Below are 19,517 nucleotides of genomic sequence, written 5' to 3' on the forward strand. Positions count from 1 at the left end.
TGCAAATGGATTTTCATTACCATAGGGGCAGGCACCAGTGCCCAGAAAGCACCACGACAAGGGTAATTATTTGCTGGCAGTGCTCTGTATTCACAGAAGGTCCTTTGCCTTGTTTGCAGCAGTAAAGGGCAGCTGAGCTATCGATCAGGTCAGACGCCTGTCGCTCCTGGAGGCATCAGGGGTTTTAACAAGCCACGCAAAGACCATATTGGTATTGTCACAAGTTCACGCTTGGTTTGTAAGGCAATTTGAAGCAGATTTATTGACACACACTCCCCTTCCCTCCTCTGCCATCCGCAGGGTACAGAGGGAAGGAAAGCTGTCCAGCACAGGAGTCCTGCCAGAAGAGCCTCTGAAAGAAGGAAGAGTTGAATGCTGACACCAGCAAAGATTTTAGCTGGAAAAGCATCGGTGTACTTCAGGTGGGAGCACAGGTCACTGCAGAGTGCTGCTACTCAAAGCACCTCTGTCCTTCTCCAGCAAACAAACGCCAGTTTTCAGCTGCTCCTAGACCCACACTGGTCTTACTTGACCCCATGTCCTGATCAGCTGGGCACAATCCAACTCAGAGCACAGGGAATTCCCTTCAGGTTTCTCTCCTGTGCTCTGAAACACTTGGTTTCCTTCTCTGATGCGAGGAAAGGAGGTGCAATAGGAAAAATGTGGAGATGGGGAGACTTACAAGAAAGCACAGGGCCAAGTGCTCACTAGCAAAATAAATTTCCTTCCTGCCCACATTAGACAGCAGCCAGAGGAGAACCTAGCAGAGCAGGTCCCACAATCTGACTCTGCTCCCACACCAGCCAGTCACAGCATCTTCGTTGTCCAGCACTAAGGGCAGAAACTTCATCCCATTTCCACTGCAAATTAATTGCAATAAGCTTTGAAGGTCTTAAAGATCCCCAACCACAGAGACTTAAGGTCATACAAAAATAGGAACTCAGTCCATGCCTGAGCAGAGCCCCAGCTACCCAAGCAGCTCTTCAGGGAGGTCACAAGCCTTTTTTAAACAGTGTTATTTTACAGCAGGCCACAGCACAGCTTTTGCAGAAGCGATGATGATGTTCAAGTGTGTCAAGAAGCACAGAAATGAAAAAGGGTAGTTAAGCTTCCAGCAGGCAACTAGAGAGCTTTTGCCTTTCTGCACTTGCAGAGAACTTCAGTTTCCCAATCCATTGCCTCCATGACAAAGCTGCTTGGAAAACCCTCCTTAAGCAGTTACCCTTGCCAGTTAGAGGGCACAGTAACATGTGGGCTAATGCCTCCTAACTCAACTCATGAAAGATGACAGCCTCTTGGAGTGATGCCCAAGGTAGACTTCACCCAGTGCCAGCCCATTCCCTGACCTAGAAGTCAAGAGTTTGAACAATGAACAGCAGGGACTGAATAAAGAAAGGCAGAAGTATATGAACATGAGAATTAAATAATTAAAATGTTAAGCAAACTAGCAGAGGGAGATGGGGTGGCATCTACCAGGAGGGAAACAAGGAGCAAGTGCCCCTGTGATTGCATTTAAAATTCAAATCAGCCTATAACTGAACTGTCACATGTGACCACAGCATAAGCAGGGAGGAACAGAAGTAGGAGAGGGTAAGATAATCACTTGGGCTATAATTATCAGAATCAAGGAACACTGCTTCACTCCCAAGGGCTACTGAGAGCCAGAACAGACACCTCAAAGCATGTCTTCCCTGCCGAGGTGTTTGTCTAGGGTTGCCATGTTACCAACACATTTCTAATTTCTATCCAAAATGATTCAAAAATAAGTATTGATAGACAAACAGGCTTGGATAAAAGGAAGAACAATCCAGATACTCTCCCAGAGCTCAGATCAGTTTCCGTTTTAAAGAGTACAGGAAGTCAGCTCATTTCTCATTCCCCATTTCTTTCCACCTTTATCCTCCTGCTGCCTCTGCAGCATGGATGAGACCAGAAAAGAAGGAACAAAGTCAAGCTATTCCTAGCCACAGCCAGTCTTGGCAAGAGTTTTGCCCTTCTTGCTTGGTCTAAAGATCTCCTTAGTCCCCTGAATCCTTGGAAATCAAACAAAAAATAACACATATACAGAGGCTCCTGCTCAGAGTTTTAGCAGCTGCTACAAGAAGCTCATTTTATCCTGTTGTAGGCCATGGGGACCTCAGCAGCAGCAGACCCACAGAAGCCTTGCAGGTGCTGGGCTGTCCTGCCACATGCAGGACAACTGGGTCAGCCCCAGCTACATGCAGCATTTATGCTCCCAGCCACAAATACGGAGGAATCTATGGGTTGTGCAGCAGGTTCCCAAGGTAAGAGCAGCCCACAATGTTTGCAGGAAATAATTTAATCAACAAGCAAGAATACGCCCCAGCGATCCACAGGCAGAAGCAGCAGGATCTGCTAGGCTAAGCACTTCATCAACACAGGTCAGACATGCTGCAGTGACAAATCACCATCAAGCAAAGGAATGTCTAGCTGTTTCTTAAAAAGCATTTTTATCCAGGTAAGTGTAAAACAGGATTCAGGCACTTTTCTATTAAGACAATAAGTAACATTTTTCCTATCAAGCAGCTCCAGTGCTGCTTGCAGTTAGTGCCCCACGTCCCAGTCTACGAGTTGAGCTATAAGAGGAGGCTCCGGGGTGACCTTATAGCAGTCTCCCAGTCCCTCAAGGGGGCCTACAAGAAAGATGGGGAGAGGCTGTTCAGGAGGGCCAGTTGTGATAGGACAAGGGGTAATGGTTTTAAAATAGAGGGAGGTAGATTCAGGTTGGATATTAGGAAAAAATTTTTTACCATGAGAGTTGCAGAACACTGGAACAAGTTGCCCAGAGAGGTGGTGGATGCTCCATCCCTGGAGACATTCAAGGCCAGGTTGAACGAGGCCCTGAGCAACCTGATCTAGTTGGAGATATCCCTGTTCCTTGCAGGGGGGTTGGACTGGATGACCTTTGAAGGTCCCTTCCAGCCCTAACCATTCTATGATTCTATAATAACATGAGGCAGACTGGATCTGCCTCTCCTGGAGCTCTTTGCTGGAGAGTAAATCAAAGAGCATGCAATGGAGACACAACCCCTGCAATTTCTCTCTCAGATCTCAACAATGGCTGGGCCTGGCTACTTAGATGGGCTTATTATTATTTTGTCTCCAACACAAACTAGTTGCTACACGAGGAACACAGGTTGGACAGCTGTCTGATAGTCTCCGACATGCTGAGCCCAGTGAAGTCAGATCCAAATCTTTACTACACATAGGGGGTTGTGTTGCATCAATGAAACAAGTGATGCAAAACCCAGGAATGGTGTGGTCCTGTCACAGCACAGCACCAAGCCATTACACATAGCAAGGCACGAATGAGTGTTGTTGGACCAGTATTCACTTCTCTTTGAGAGGGGGCAAGTTCTACCTCTCCAAGTCTGTATTTGCTCTCCCCAAGAAAACACTGTCCCCAGTCTGACTTCCAGGAAACAAGAATTTCAACTATCTTTTTAAAAAATTAAGTCTAGAAGAAGCAGTTCTCACATTGGAAGAAGATTCCACTTCTTTCCTTCAGGACAGAAGGATAAGAATCAAAGCTTTTCATTTAGAAGTTGAATAGGCATTTGGTCTGTCAGCCTCAGCTATATCAGTCTGGCAACTCAGAAAGCACTGACCTGTTCCAGCTGTTGGGAAGAGGGTCAGACATGGCAGCTGAAGAGCTCTTAGCTCAATCAAAACATCTCCTGGCCAGGAGAGGTGGGTGCTAGCAGTCACCTACACCCCAGTGACTCTCCATCAAGGAGTCCACGTCTCTCCCAGGCAGCAACTCCTGCAGCCCACTGCCCCACCACAGACTGAAGCCTTCACCACCAGGTCACAACAGAAAACTAAAGCAGGAGACTTAGACCTGGGAGGTCTAATGACAAGGGATGCCAGGATCCTGACAGCTCCCACAGCTTCTTCAAAGATGGGAAAGTGCCAGGAGAGCAAACACATGCCTCCAGGCTTGGGTGTGGTAAGGAATTGCAACTTGGTACTTCCCAGGATGGCAGCAAGGCTTACCAGCTGCAATCCTTACTGTTCCACTGGCTGCTCACCAGGTCCTGCATTCCTGACTGCACTGTCCCAGCACTGAAGACTAGATAGGAAGAGCACAGTTCACATCTCTTGATCAATACTCACTCTTGCAGCCTTTCTCCAAGAAAGACTAGAGAGAGTAAGTGTTTTTGCATGCAGTAGTTTTATTTTAAGCAGTTATGACCTGGTACAAGCAGCCTCCAGGAAGATAACTATTTACATTCCGGACTAGCTGAGGGTTTAAGACCAACAGCAGTCATTGCTTTGACTATAGGCAGTGTCTGGATACACTGATGAAGGACATACCATAGACAGCTTGCTAGGGAGGTGGGAGGATTGCAAAGCTTCAGCTCTGTTCCCCTGGTCCAGAGCTCAGCCACCATTCCTGAAGGCAGCTACAAACACTTAAGAGTGGCCCTGCTGCTTCCACCACCTTCCTTAGAAGCTCCTAATGACGTATTCACCAGTACCCATGAGTCATCCAAGATGTGACATCTCCATCCTCAGTTGGACAGTGAAGTAAAGCTAAGACCAAGACCTCAGAGTCATGCCAGGCAGGCCTGAGCTCATGGCCTTATCCTTTACATAAGGGTGGTGGAAGATTCACAACCCTCTGCTCCTGCTGTCTCTGCCTTCTTCTCCTGCAAGGGTTCTACCTTCTCCTCTCTGGGGCAGAAGGGTCCCACCAGCCAGGACAGAGGAGTGTTGTTTTTCAGGTAGTCCAGCAGCTCCTCCATGTACTCCTGGATCACAGCCAGCTTCCTCTGGCTCTGGGTCAAGACACTGCTGGACAAGTCCTGGAAGGAGTTTGCTGCTGAGAAAGAAGCATGAAGCTCCTCTATGGTACTGAGGGATTGTTTCACCTTGTCCTGAAGGCTTGAGGGAAGGCCTTGAATTGCAGACACTATTTTGCAGCAGGTGGTTTGCAGCTGCTGTGTGATACTGCATGCCATGAGCAGGGCCAGAGACTCCATCTCCTGGGAGAAGGCAGGAAGGACAAGATCAGGAATGAGTTACTTCCCCTCCCCCCTCAAAAAAACCAAACAAATAATTTTTTTTTTTTTTAAAAAAAGGACATGCTCAGAGCCCTTTTCTTCCCTCCCCAGGAGGTACCTCTGGCTCTGCAGAGCTTTCATCTCCCCTCTCTTCAGAAGACCTCCTGCTCCAGTCCAGCCACATCTGGTGTAGTTTCTCCCGCCCTTCCTGAAGCTTTTGATTAAATCCTTGCTTGAACACTTCAATCTGTGGCAGGGGAAGATCAGAGTGTCAAGACAGGTGGATCTGCTGGTGAACAGCACAGCTCTTCATCATAGCAATGAAGTAGAGACCAAGCCAACAGTTTGGTCTCCTCCTTCCGGAAGGCTGTGCTCTACCTACCAGTTCAATGATGCGGTGAAGCTGTGCGAGGGCCTCCTGCATGCCCCACCAGACCTGCTTCATTTTGTCTGTGGAGTGCAGGTAGGCAAATAGGCGAAGCTCTTCAGAGAGAGACCCCAACCGCACAAAGTACCTCCTCTTCTCCTGCTGCTGCTGCACAGACATCATACCTGCACCCTCCTCAGATGCTGCCAGTTTGGCTGAAGAAAGAGACAGTATCTGTAAGTGGTTGACCAGAAACACCACGCAGAGTAAACAAGTATTGGGAGATCTTGGACTAGGAGCCAGGTAGCCTCCAGCACAGCACATCCCATTAGCCCCATTCTGGAGCAGTGGGATGAGGAACAGGATTGACCATCCCGTTTAATGGTTCCCATTACAAATAGTCACACATACCATTTCCTTACCTAGTTCCTCATTTCCAATAGGGAGAGAGCTGTCTTCTGCTCCTCCCAGCACAGTCTCTGCTCCACTTACAGCTGTCTGGTCCACTCTAGAGTCCATGGCCATCCCCACACCACTGGTCATTGCAGATCTGGCAGCCTCCACACCACTCTGAAGAGTGTCCTTAGTTACATCCATCACCTCTGTCACTTTGCCACTCACAGCATCCTTTGCATCAGCCACTCTGGATGACACCAGCTCTTTTGTGTCAGAGATAATCTGTGAAAGAGGAGACTTATGTCAGATAAAGGATTGGGTCATATTACACTACAATTCCAAATTGCACAAGCTGACAGCACATCTGCTAATATTTACTCCTTTAGGAGCTTGCACTGTGCATCTATGGGTAGTTTGTGCCTCATAGGAGAGGCTACTTCACTCCCAAGGTTAGAAACCCTGCAAAACCAGGCTTCTCTACCAGGCAGGGACAGCACAGCCTTTGATTCTTACCTGTTCCACTGGCTTTTGAAGGAGTGGGAGCTTTTCCCCTAGTTTATCCAAACTCTTGGAGGCATACTCACTTGCTGCAGCAACTGAAAAGGAAAAAAGTGTCAAAAGTTGTTTTTCTGCAATTCCATCTCAAGTTCTACCTTCCTGAGCACAGTGCTCTGCAGGGAGCCTGGATGAAAGTCTCCATTCAGATCACCAGGCCAGATGTGCTGTAAGCTGAATTTGTAAGTCATCTTGTCTTGGTCTCCTCACTGATCTGTTCACTTTGAAAGCAGACAATTTCCACTTGTACAGACATAGCCACCTACAGAACCCCCTCCCGCAGCTTCTGGAGCTCTTGACCAAGTAGATGCATAGCCCTCACCTCTACCCAAGCCTCCAGGAACACACAGTAACTGGCAGGAGGGGGATGCCCATTTTGGGCTTAGAGTGAACTCAGGCCTGTCACAAACTGTTTTGTCAGACACTTGTCATTAGGAATAGCCCCTCTCTTGAAAAGAGTTTAGGGTTCCTTCTCAGGTGCCACTGTCATGTTCTTTAAGGGCCATGGCAAACGGGATCTTTAGATGTAACAGTCCTCCAAGAGGAAGCTTTTTCCTGTAGCCACTATGAGCCTATACAAATCTGACTATAAGCACCTGCTACCTAATACTTTGGACCTTGCAAGATCAGTTTCAGGGAAGAGGGAAGCCAACATCAGAGCCAGGTCCTGGTCCTCCATCACACTACTTGAACCAGGACTCAGCTTTTTAGCTTTATTTGTAAGCCAGGAGTTGCACCTCTCCATCACCATACTAAAAGGACATTTCCACATCCTAGGACTCCTTCCAGAGCTGGAAGGAGCCAGAGAGTCCCTCACAAGCAGACGCAAACCTGTCCTTCTACAGAGCCTTACCATGAGGCTCCAGCGTGGTCAGAACTGGCTGCACACAGCTGGCTGTGGCTTCAGTCACACTCTTCACCCCTTTCTCTGCTACATCACACACAGATCTGATGTAGGGGTGGCTCTCCTTAGTGGAGGCATAAGCTGTAGAGACAATGTCACAAGCAGAGCTGACCAAGGACAGGTTGGCCACCTGATTTACTGCATCCTAGAAGAGAAAAAAAAAGAAAAGCTATGAAATCTGCAAACATGACCCTGAGCTTCCTTTGTAGTTTTACCCCAAAACTTCTTCTGTTTGCCTATTCAAGTCATCTAGTCTGGTTAAGGAAGCAAGGTTTGCCTTGTTTGGACATTTGCTTTAAAATCCACAACTCAGTTGTGAAACAAGCTGTGGAGCATTGCTACTTATGGTTGGGCCATTCTAGAAAGCTCTTCGTCCAGCACTATGCTACCCAAGGGACAGCTGAGTTTGTGGGAAACCTCAACACTTCTGTACCCACATCCAGGTCTCATTCATTTGGTACAGCTTGTTAATAAGCTAATACCCCAGGAAAAGCTTCATCAGACAGAATCATGGTACTTTTAAGCTGACAGACTTTACATTAGTCTGCAAGAAGCATGCTGCTGGTCATGGAAGCAAAACAAGTGAAGCAGGTTTCAGGGCTGCTGAAACACAGAAGCCTTTCCATAGAAGTACTGCCCTCAGCAAGCCAGGATCTTGACTATGGAGTTAGAGAAACATCTTTCCCAGCCAAGAACCAGGCTATTTTGCTTAGCCTAGAAGGTTACTTGAGTAGTCCTGAAGACTCTTTGTGGCTTCTCATTTCCAGAGAAGCTGCAGGGCACTGCCTGAGCAGGGGGAACGCTCCTCCCTTGGTAGAGGCTTAGCTGCCCTCAGCCACAGCAGGGCCACCTCCTCGTACCCTCACCCAGGACTGGCCACACATTACATCTCACATGGAGCACCCACCTGCTGCTCCTCTTCCTTCACCTCCATGGAGCCCTTGGCAGCTTCCTCTTTGCCAGGCATAGCAGAGGCCATGACAGCTGAAATGCAAGCAGCACCACGGTTTTAGGAAGAGGAAAAGACAAAGCAGCCAGTGAGGGGTGCCCTTTCCCAGGGAACACTTCCCTGTGACCTCATTAAAGGGAAACGAAATAAAATTCCTTTACTATCCATTAATGGGAGATTCCCCAAAACACATAGCTTCCCATTACAGGAGGAAGGGATCTGTGCTACTTGCAAACCCACTCAGTATTTAAGTTTCACATGGCTTATGATAATCAGAGGAATTATGACAACAAAGTTTTTCTTCACCCAGCAGAGCTCTTGTCAGAGAGATCACAGTGCTTATCATCAATATATTTAGAAGAGGCACTGGGTATTTCCTTCCTCCCCACCAAGGCTTCAAAGAAGTCTTAGAGAAGTAGTAACAGTAGAACTTGGAGAGGGGAACAGCTCAAGAAGCTGCCCTACTCTGTTAGCACACCCCAACCAGAACCAGCTTTTCGCTCAAAACCAGCACAGGCTGTGTCTAACCTTTCAGGCAGGACCACAAGCAACCTGGTGTTAACTAAGACCAATTCCATCCCATAATAAAGCCAGGTAAGAAACATCTAAACACAAACTAGGAGTTCATAGAACAACTACAGCCTTAACACCCCAAAAATTGAGAACCATACCTTTGTGTTCTGCTGGAAGTGAACAGACAACCAGCAAGGAAGAACCAAACACCACACCATGCTCTGTCACTACTGCTCTGCCTTTTTATACTGGCTGGGGAAGTGGGGTAAGGAGGGACCCTCAGTGACTGACAGCTCTGGGAAGCAGCAGAAAGGATCTGGTCTCTGTCCTGGCCAATTAGAAGTGGAATGGGGCAGAGGTGGGCCCTGCTGTGGCTCGTTAATTACTCTGTAATCAGGCAGGTGCACCTTGCCCGGTGTAAAGGAGCTCCCTTTGGAGGTGGGTGCTCCTGCAAAACGAGAGGCACGGCTGGCATGGACCATGCACCCTCTATGATCTTGCCTCAGATCACACACCGTCTGGAAATGGCAATTACTTTCGTTTCTCTTTTTGGTGGGAAACAATAGCCAGAAAAGAAAAGCAACTATAATAAAACAAATCCAGAGAAGGACTTCACACCTAACGTGGGATTCCTACTGATTTTACCTCCTGGTGCTTAATGTTTAGTGACAGAAGTAGCTGCTCAGCTGCTGCCTAATCTTAGAAGCACTGGAACTCAAGTTTGTCATCTTGAAGTCCCCGGAGAGCCTGGTCTCTCTACATCTTCTCTGAAGGTGTGCAGGGTGAGCAACCTGTGCGTAAGACTGAGCAGTAGCCAGGTTAAACCCCTTCTGCTTGGCTTCAGAGTATGCTTCCAGGGCTCATGCCATCCCCCCCAGGCAATCTGCTTTCCTTCAAACACAATTGCACAACAGCCCATTCCTCTTTCCGTGCATTTTAGGAATTGCAGCTTCCATTCATCCCTGTGCTGGGGCGAGTTTGGACCCCCTGGCAGCTTGGGGTCTTTGCAGAAAGACCTTTCCTATTCATTGGGTCTCAGACCATGCAGGGACCTGCCTCATGGTGGTGGGCACCATTAACTGGAAGAGTGAAGCCAGCAGCATCTGAGTCCTGCAAGGACTCTCCCTGTGTGCGATTTAAAATGCAGCAGTCTTGGAAACAGCTCTTGTTTACTTTACAGAGGAGCAATTATACTGAACAAGCTGTTCCAGGAGCAATGGGTTTCCCACCGATCTGTGTCTTGGGGCTGCTCTTCTCCAGCTTCTCTGATGACTAATGAAGAGTGAGCCATACTGTATCCTTCTCTTCAGAGAAGGCATTGCCGTGGACTCCTCCTGAACCACCTCTTTGCCTGATTTTATTGGGAGCTTGAGGTCCCTGCTGTTCTATTAAAACTGAAATCAACGGAGCCGTTCATATATTATACGGCGGAAGGGAAAACCGATAGTCACAGGGATGCACACAGAACACGGCTCGGACACATCAGGAGAGAAAGAACTCAGGCACAGTGACAGGACCATCTGATCAGGGACAAATCACTGACTTTCCTTTGACAGCGGTGGAAATGACTGTTAGGAAAGAGCAACACCCCCTTCTCCAAAGCACAGCGCATGGACCAGTTTTCATGCCATGGCAATTTGGTGAGATCTCACAAAAAAAGTGCAGTTCTCTGTATAGTGCCAGGGCAGCCAGTCGGGGAAGACAGTGCTGTCCAAACAGTCCATGATCCAGGCAGTCACATGCAGTCCCACTGGAAAGCTCTGAGTGGGAGTGGGATGTTCCAGATGTCTTCTTAGTACCCTGACCCCATTAATAGTCACTGCTTTACTTCCCTGCATGCATTGCCCAAGGTTTCAGCAAGCCTGTCGTTGAGTGGGAGCTCAACACTGAAGCTTTGCAGGATCAGATCTGATGTGATTTTGTTTTGCTTGCAGGAGAACACATAAAGCATTTGTGCTACAGCCTCCATCCAAAGCTCCAGCTCCTCAAATACAGCATCTGTCATTGCCGTCATTTAAAAAGAAAATCAGAAGAAAAAACTAGGAGTAAGTGGCACCAGAGTAATGTCAGCTTGGATCTGCTCTGCTGTTACCTGCCAGAGGAACCCGGATCCCGGTGGCAGAGCAGACAGGACTGGCACCCACCCACACATGATGTGAACTAAATTACCTTCCTCCATTCCAGTATTCATGACCTTAGTCCCATCCAGAATCCATCAGGACACCACAGCAGCTACAGAGCTTTATCCTACCAGCCAGTTTCCATGTGCGAGGAGCAGCCTGTTCCCTGCTCCCGCAGCAGATCCGACACCCCAAGGCAGCCGGTGACCCACACCATCCTGTGCAAGCCCTGTCCCTCATGTGCACAGTGGGGGACAGTGTCCAGAGCCCCAGGGAACCCTCTGTATGAACAAAAAAGCACAGCCCTCCGAAACCACAGTTGGGAATTGTGAAATAGCCACAGAGAGTATGTTGGATGTCTTCCCTTCCTATGCATCTGGCAAGGAAAACAAAGCAAACGTGTTAGTCGTGGGCAGCATCCAGATATGACCTACACACTCCTGCCTCCCCAAACACCCCGCATCCCCCAGCCAGACCCTGCAGCTCGATATGACGCAGCAGAGACCTAGAGGCTGCTGTTTTGCTGGGCTCATGCTCTGGGCACAGCGTGCTGGGTTACTCATGCTGTCTCCACACTCCCTGCAAGCACATCTGGGAGTGAAGAGCCCCAACCTGCCCTAGGCACTGCCCAAGAGGGAGTTCACTGTTTGCTCAGAAGAAACTCTCACAAGCACTCAGTGTCGGTGCTGAGGTCTGAGGAGCAGAACAAGAAGTTGACCAACTTGACAGTGAAGACACATTTTCTACAGGAGATGGTTCAAAGCTTATGGATGTTTCACATAGGAGCAGCTTAAGAGAAGACAATGCTGTCCCTGAGCCATCCTCTCCTATGAAGACAGGCTGAGATAGTTGTGGTTGTTCAGCCTGGAGAAGAGAAGGCTCTGGGGAGACCTTCCAGCAGCCTTCCAGTACCTAAAGGGGCTACAAGAAAGCTGGAGAGGGGCTTTGGACAAGGGAGTGTAGTGACAGGACAAGGGGCAATGGCTTTAAACTGAAAGAGGGGAGATTTTGGTTAGATCCAAGGAAGAAATTTTTTACACTGAGGGTGGTGAGGCACTGGACCAGGTTGCCCAGAGAAGTTGTGGCTGCCCCATCCCTGGAAGTGTTCAAGGCCAGGTTGGATGAGGCTTTGAGCAACGTGGTGTAGTGGAGGATTTCCCTGCCCGTAGCAGGGGGGTTGGAACTAGGTGATCTTTGAGGTCCCTTCCAACGCAAACCATTCTATGATTCTATGATTCTTCCTTGGAGTGGCCTGCTGAGATACTATATGTATATAGTATCACCACTTGTATTTTTGCATGAGGGTAGAGTGGCTACTAGGTTTTGAGAGGAATAAATATGTGCTGAATATCTGCCAAATAAAACCTTAAAGATGTCTAGGAAAAAAAGTTTGACTGAATGGTCCCACACCGACACTGATTTGGTTATTTCTGTTTCTTCCACAGTAGTTATGGACATGTGTAAAAGCAGTTTCATGTTCCTTAATAACATTATTGATGAGCAACAAGATTTTGGGTTATTTAAGGGGCATTTAGTTTCTAAGTTTGTCTGACGTGCCACAGTCCTTTGCAGAGCAGGTCAGGTTCCATGTGTCTCTGTACCAGTTATCTACAGGTCTCCTTCTGTCCCTGGATTCTGAATATTACGAGTAATTCAGTTCCTCTGATCATAGACACTAAGTACTGAAAATACTGATTTTTACACTAAATATAAGACGTTTACTGTGGTTTCTCAGGCAGATTTAATGGTAAACTCGGTATAGAAAAAGGAAAAAACACTTTTGAATGATCCTGGCTGCACAAAGATCACAGTGTCATGCAGTTTTCTGGATGATGAGCTTGGGTGACTGTGAGGCTGCAAAACAAGCTTGTTGTAATGGCCATGAAACTGCTGGCAAGTGTGATGCTGGAGGCTAATCCAGTAAATCTGGAGGTTCTGACATATCGTCTCCCGTCAGAGCTCACTCTCACCATAACAGAGAACATGAGTGCAATCAGAGTCTAAATCCCTCTGTACGCTCCCTCGTATCTTTTCTGCAAAAGGGGAAAAAAATCTTTTGAGTACGAAGTGTCCTCCAGACAAGCCCTGAAGCAGAGGTAAAAGTCATGTTGGAGGATCCATCATCCCAGAATACCTTGAAGAAGGAGCAGTGTATGTGCTATTTGCCTTGAGGACTTTCACTTTCCATTTTGGACCGTGACAAGCAGCATCCCTGAACTACATCATGCTCCTGCATGACCAGCTATGCACCCACTGAGCTTTCCCTACCTGGGAAAGCTAGAACCTCTGAGAAGGAGATGGTATGGTCCGCTGGAGAGCCAAGTGTCCCTGCAAGGGCAGGGATGGTGAGTCAGGTTTGTCTGTGGGTTAACAGCCGAGTTCTCAACACTGCAGGTGGATGCTCATCTGTGCCTCTTTGGAGCTAAAACCTTCTTGAGGATGCATGTTTGGATGTTATGGCTGGGGAGGGGGGGTCTTTCTTCCTGTTCACTGCTGAGACCACCTATGGCAAAGGAAAGACACTACCCAAGGTGGGGACAGGGAGAACACAGGTCCTGTTGTGCTGTGAAGGGCACAGGTTGAGTGTAAATCCTGTGCGGAAGTTACCGGAGGCAACTGATCCAACAGATCCTGACAGTCTGCTCCAGTTGGTGCTACAGAAATCCATGAACCAACCAGCTCAGTTAATGTAAGAGGGTCACAGCTAACAGTTTATTCTGTCTTTGTATTACATGGCAAGTGTTTGCAAATGAACCGCTGCTTCTGGGCTCCTTCTCGCACTGACGATTGAAGACCACAGAGCTATTGTGGAAGAGAAGGGCTCCAACCACGGCAGGGGAGAGCCTGCAGATGCTGTATCCATGACAACAGCTCCTTCCACTTTCAAACATTCAACACCAATTAGAGGTAGTCTTCCCAGTGCTGATGATGGGAATGGGGAGGCCAGAGAATGGGACTCTGATGTCAGTTCTGACAGCTGCCTGCGGGGTGACTTTCTCTGAGGCTCTTGGGCTCTGTGTCTCAGCTGCCCCATCTTTAAAACGGCGATTGTGATTTTGACCTTTTTCCACAACACACTTTGTCATCTGCTGATGGATAGTGCCAGATGAGAGCTAGGGATCACTGATAATAAACTCCACACTTTCCATGAGAAAGGCAGTTCCCGCTCAAGCCAAGCCACAGTCTCCTTAACCAGAGAAACAGAGTTTCTCCGTGCAGATCTGGCCAGCACCAGTTTCCAAGTCCTTGGATTTGCTTCCCTCCAGGAGGAGGAGGAGGCACGTTCAGGCTCTGATGCGGCACCGTGCTCCCTTCAAGCATGTAAGCAGAGCTGTCAGGAGGACAAACGTGGCTCCGCTGCCTGTCCAATCTTGCTCCTTCTCCTGAGACCTGGGCATGCAGCGAGTGTATGAAACAAGTGCCTGTCCCTTGAGAAGGTGCCACCAGCTGCCTTCCACCAGCATCCCTTTTAGCTGGACCAGGGCTTCCAGGCAGGCTGGGCCACTGGGCAGCTCCTAGCTGAAGCAGGCAATAGTGGGTTACCCACAGGAGACCATCCAAGCACCTCCAACAGCATCCTTAGCTCAGAGACAGACACCTGGCTAACTGTGCTCTGCTTCAGTGTGGATAATGGACCTGCAGGACCTGCACGACACATGTGCACAGAGGGGGTTATTGCTCTCCACCAAAGTGAAACAGGAGGTCTGGATGCCCCTCTGGTCTACAGCACTTGCTTAGATTGCACTGGCCTCTCTCACTCGTCGCAATATCGTGCAACCAGCAGGTAACCTAGACCCAGTATTTGAACAGCTGCCCACTAAACTGCCAGAAACACCCTTCGGAAATACCATTTGAAGTCCCTTCTGTGAAAAGAAACTGGAGTTTGAAATATGTACAGAGCACAGAAGAATAGGCTCTAACAGCACATTCTGAAAATCAGTGCTTTAGGCAATCTCCTTAGCAGCTTGTTAGATGTTTTATAAGTGTCCTTCCCAGCTCCAGAAGAAATAATACTACTAATGATTGTGTCAGATACAAAATAATTTCACAGCCTTTTTTCTCTGCAAGCTTTCCCATTTCAATAAATCACGGGCTGTTCTGTGCAGCTGAAGGAATCCAAAACCCATTGTACAGACAGCTTGGCTGGCAGGAAAAAAAAAAAAGGACACCAGGGCCATCTTTTTCTGCATTAGTTCCACCCGATGCTCTGTTTGCCTTAGCTGCCTTAGCAAGTCAGACACTTGCTGAGCTGTGATACCTTCTCGTTAGCACGGCTGAGCGTTCCGCAGGATCCCGGGAGGAGGTGTTGGTATTAAGCATGGATAGGCACAGTAAGGGAATTGGCACCTACCTGCATGTTTCACTGGTCTGCGAAGTGGACTGGTGCCCTCAGGAGAGGTGGTGAAGATCCAGGCTCCCCAGGACCGGGGTGGTGATGTTGTCACCCTGGCAGCAGAAGCCGTGGCACGACAGATACCCCTTCCAGCAGAGAAGCAGTTTGCACATCTGATGTGTTGGGGGGATGTTTTAACCAGTGAACTGTAGGAACTAGTGAGCTCCTTGCATTCTCCTGTGCTCAGGACGGTTGTCCTTGTGCACATAACCACACCTGAATGATTGCATCAGTCTGCCAGAAAAAGCTTTCCTGCTAACAACATCCTTGGGATGTGCAAGGCAGAAAGGATACAAGTGCCTTTGTGCCTTCTACCCAACAACACACCTGTGCGAGGTTTACCTCTTTGATTTTAAAGGTGGAATAACGTATAGGGGCAGTGGCCAATTCATTTTGTGCTTCTGCTTTGAAATGGTTGGTTTATTTCTAACAAAATAGTTGCAACCCAGGCTAGAGTCATTCGACACACTCAGAAACGGCCAGTAAAAATTCACATTTCCAAGAGTCTTTTGAAACTCCCTGTTGAATTTTCACCGTGAGTGATGGGGGAAAGGTCCCAGAAATGATGTTAAAAAAAAAAAAAGAAAAGAAAGATGCACTCAAAAGAGCTGAGGATAATGCATCTTCAGTGCTCAATGCAGTTACAGACCACAAATAAATAACTTGCACTGCTATGTCGACTGCATTCATCTACTCTTTTTGTTCTGAATAATAGAAAACTTCACTCCAGCGTCTTGCAGAAAGTAGGCAAAGGCCAACAGCTCTCCAGCATCAAGGTTTGGGCCTCCATTGGTCTGCAGAGCACTTGAGTGGTGTGATGGCCTCCTCTTCTGCTCCTCCTCCCTTGCAGGTGCTCCCTCCTGTTCAATCCAGCTTGTTGCATATGCTATTTCAGTCTGGGGTAGTTAGAGCTGCTCTATCTACGTTGGTGGATGAGAGAGGACTTGCCCAAGCCTGCATAAGGAGAAACACAAGCATGTGTGTCCCTTGACCATACATGGTCCCCAAGCTGTGGAGCTGATGAGGCACGTTTACATCTCATGACTAATTGCAGATCCTGGCTGAGCTTTGTCTGGAATTTGCACATTCTTCATCCAATTCTCTGGTGTCTGCTGGAGTTTGAGCTCACACAATGATCTTTCCCTCAATTAGGATACTTACACTACCTTTTTTCTTATTCAATTGCCTATTTTTTCACATTTTGTAAGAGTTTAATTACCTTTGAAACCTCTTCCCTGTTCTGCAAGATCTGATTAAAATTTAGCCAATGGATTCAGAAACTACAGTGTGGGGACAATTTAAAAACCCGAAGGAGATAGTTACATGGCAATGTGAAATAATATATAATCCATTTGAGTTTAATTTATCCACAGCACTTACAATTTTTCCCTATATGTTAACTGATGTAATTTTGTGAAATTTATTCCAATTCTGTATGTCGCCTCTTTTTTCTTTGAACTGCCTGAAGTACCAGGCACCACTTGGTAGATGTTCTCCTTCAAGACCTGCCAGGGACCCCACGCAGGGAAGAGCAGCAGCCTCAGCTCACAACTTTTTCAGTGTGTTTACAGAGTAAAAAACACAATTCAAATGAGAGACAAAAGGCCAGAAACCAGAAAGCATGCAATTAACTAAATTTAAATTTTTGTGTATGAATATTTAATCTCTTAATTGTTAAAGTTGTACCTGAACTACTGGGCTTTGCCGCAGAGGTAAGCAGGCAACTCAAGTGTAACGATCTTCTTTGGGATACCTTCATCTTCCACTCGTGTTGTTTCCAGTGCACTGCTCTGTGTCTAAGCTTTGGGTCTCATCCTGCTTATTCCTCTGGCATGAGTTGTGATAAACCCCCAAAGGGTCACTATTGCCTTCACCCATGGCCACTGTCTCAGGGGATGGTGGGGAGCCGCCTGTCCCTCACATCAATCCATCATAGGCCATGGACAGTTCGAGCTTTTTCTTTCTGGTAGCAAAGACTCCCAGTAACTGCAGGCTGAGATTGATACGAATGACTGGTTGGGGCAATTTGGTGTTTTGGATCCTCTCATATATTGCCCTTTCTGGAAAGCACCTGACTTTTAATGTCCTCCTTCAAATTGTCTTCCTACCGCACCATTGACCGATCCCAAATGGACCTCCTTTTTCCACATAGCATGGCTTGAAGTTTTCATGGGAGAATGATGATGCAATATACAGTCTTTGAGGTCTGGAAACTTCATTTTATAAAGCAGGATCTGTGTCATACTCCTTGGCAGGGACAAGGTGCTATTGGGACCTTGTCCCAAGGACCCTCAGGGCAGGTGCTACTAAGTGCATAGATGGGTCTGAATGAAGGTTGCCCATGGCCAGCTGAATTCCAGCCGCCGCGCAAAACCGCTGAGGCTCTTGGACTGTTTGCAAAGCGTTGCTCCTGTTTAAGTGCCACTGATGGATTCATTTCGCTGCGGTTCAATTTGCAGTCTACTGGCATCAAGGTGGGACTGGATTACAGCCATTTCGTCTGGCCTCCAGCTTTAACACGGTATTTTTCCCTGAATTTCACAAATGTTTTAGGAATATCACTGGTATGTGCAAACAGCAGCCTGTGGACGCTCCCAAGTATTTTGCATTTGAATGTCAGAACTGGTGGCCTGAGGGGAAAAATAGTTAAAATGCTCAGTTTTGCAAGTAAACATCCATTCTTACATGGCTACGTGACGCCAGGCAATCAAGATGGCTTATATATGTAGAAATATTATGGGATAACACTGATGCAATGACAGGTTACTTGACTGTACCCTTTGCATATTATTTTCCCCATTTGCCAACAGCTTTTTTTTTTCTTTTTTTTTTCTTTTTTTTTTTTTTTGCTTGCAGAAGTTAATTGTAAAGATGTTACAGGAGAAACACATGTCTACACTGTGGGGTCACCTATCTTTAAACTGCTGCCCTCAACTACCAACACCAGTGCCCGTTCCAGCAGCCCGCTTTCATAGAATCATAGAATGGTTTGGGTTGGAAGGGACTTTAAAGATCATCTAGTTCCAACCGCCCTGCCATGGGCAGGGAAACCCTCCACTACACCAGATTACCCAAAGGCTCAACCAGCCTGTCCTTGAACACTTCCAGGGATGGGGCATCTACAATTTCTCTGGGAAACCTGTTCCAGTGCCTCACCACCCTCAGAGTGAAAAATTTCTTCCTTCTATCTAATCTAAATCTCCCCTCTTTCAATTTAAAGCCATTTCCCCTTGTCCTATCACTACATGCCCTTGTAAAAAGTCCCTCCCCAGCTTTCCTGTAGGCCCCCTTTAGGTACTGGAAGGCTGCTGTAAGATCACCCCAGAGCCAACGTCCATGCTGCCGTGGCTTCATGGCCACCACCAACTCCGGGGATGTCTGGCTCAGCTCTGCCTCTGGAGAAGAAGGTGCATTTTTCCTCCTTCTGCTGTAAATCTCCTTTCTGAGCCGTCTGTGGAGGCTCATAGCTTCAGTGATGGTCGTGGTGAGCCCTGGCCAGGAGCTCCTCTCCCTGCTTCTGCGGGATTGCTGGTTCTTATGGATGACTTTTCCAGAAATCTCTAAATTCCAGGGAGACATGTTGCAGCTCAGCTCAGAACTCACAGCTGGCTGGTGTTTTATTCGACCTCGTGCTCTCAAGCAGCCTTTGTTTGCATTGTTATCCGGAGCAGTGTGATGTGACTGTCCTACTTTGCCTCTCGTAAAAATAGCACAGAAATAAGGTTTGATCTCTTTCCAGCCACAGAGATAATTGTGAGCAGTTTGCTTCCACGATCTTCCCAGTCAGTTGTTACAGCTATTTTAAAATGACTCTTTCAGAGCTTTTTTTTTTTGCTGGGGTCACCAAGATTGGTGGTAAATCTTGATACACCTGTCAAAATACTCTCTGTTTTTCACTGACAGAACATTTTGTGTCAGATGTTGCAGCGTTAGTGTATTTTAATATGTATGCCTTTCTTTTGCCATTCTTTAAAGTAGTTTGGAAGATACAATTTTCAAATCTTTTATTGTACAGCCTTTTATAAAAGTGTCTCCATAGCTGCTTCTTTCTTTCCTTTTTTTTTTTTTAAATCAGGTTTCTTTCTGATAGGATCGGATCTGAAATAATTTGTTACATTCCTTGCATTTCTGAAGTCAGGCATTGCTTTTTACACAGTTTCTGAGGGTTTTTTTTGAGGCTTTTGTGCTTCTTTTCTCCCCTTTTAGTATCGATTCTAATGTTTGTGACAATTTTATTTCTGGTGTCTTTGTTCTCTGCTTTATGTGGTCTTTCCTGATCATTCTTTCCTACAA

At 47.3% G+C, this 19,517-nt stretch overlaps 1 protein-coding gene across 1 annotated transcript; it reads right to left on the reverse strand.

Moving 5' to 3' along the window:
* Positions 1-4,613: 4,613 nt before the first annotated feature.
* On the reverse strand, positions 4,614-8,234 carry LOC104373243 (perilipin-3). The gene is made up of 7 exons (XM_009979114.2): positions 8,157-8,234; positions 7,199-7,394; positions 6,304-6,386; positions 5,817-6,072; positions 5,410-5,609; positions 5,146-5,274; positions 4,614-5,009 (listed from the first exon to the last, which is right to left on the reverse strand). The coding sequence occupies exons 1-7, from the start codon at positions 8,226-8,228 to the stop codon at positions 4,614-4,616; spliced, it is 1,332 nt and encodes a 443-aa protein (XP_009977416.2). The 5' UTR covers positions 8,229-8,234.
* Positions 8,235-19,517: the final 11,283 nt, after the last annotated feature.

Source organism: Tauraco erythrolophus, chromosome 18 (assembly GCF_009769465.1).
Source record: "Tauraco erythrolophus isolate bTauEry1 chromosome 18, bTauEry1.pri, whole genome shotgun sequence".
Lineage (NCBI taxonomy): Eukaryota > Metazoa > Chordata > Aves > Musophagiformes > Musophagidae > Tauraco > Tauraco erythrolophus.

Excerpts from the sequence above, each read along its gene's own strand:
- LOC104373243 (XM_009979114.2), bottom strand. The coding sequence starts at position 8,228 with ATGGCCTCTGCTATGCCTGGCAAAGAGGAAGCTGCCAAGGGCTCCATG. Across the intron at positions 6,387-7,198 it reads GACCACGCTGGAGCCTCATG|TTGCTGCAGCAAGTGAGTAT; the intron begins GTAAGGCTCTGT and ends TTTCCTTTTCAG. Across the intron at positions 6,073-6,303 it reads TTCAAAAGCCAGTGGAACAG|ATTATCTCTGACACAAAAGA; the intron begins GTAAGAATCAAA and ends CCTCTTTCACAG.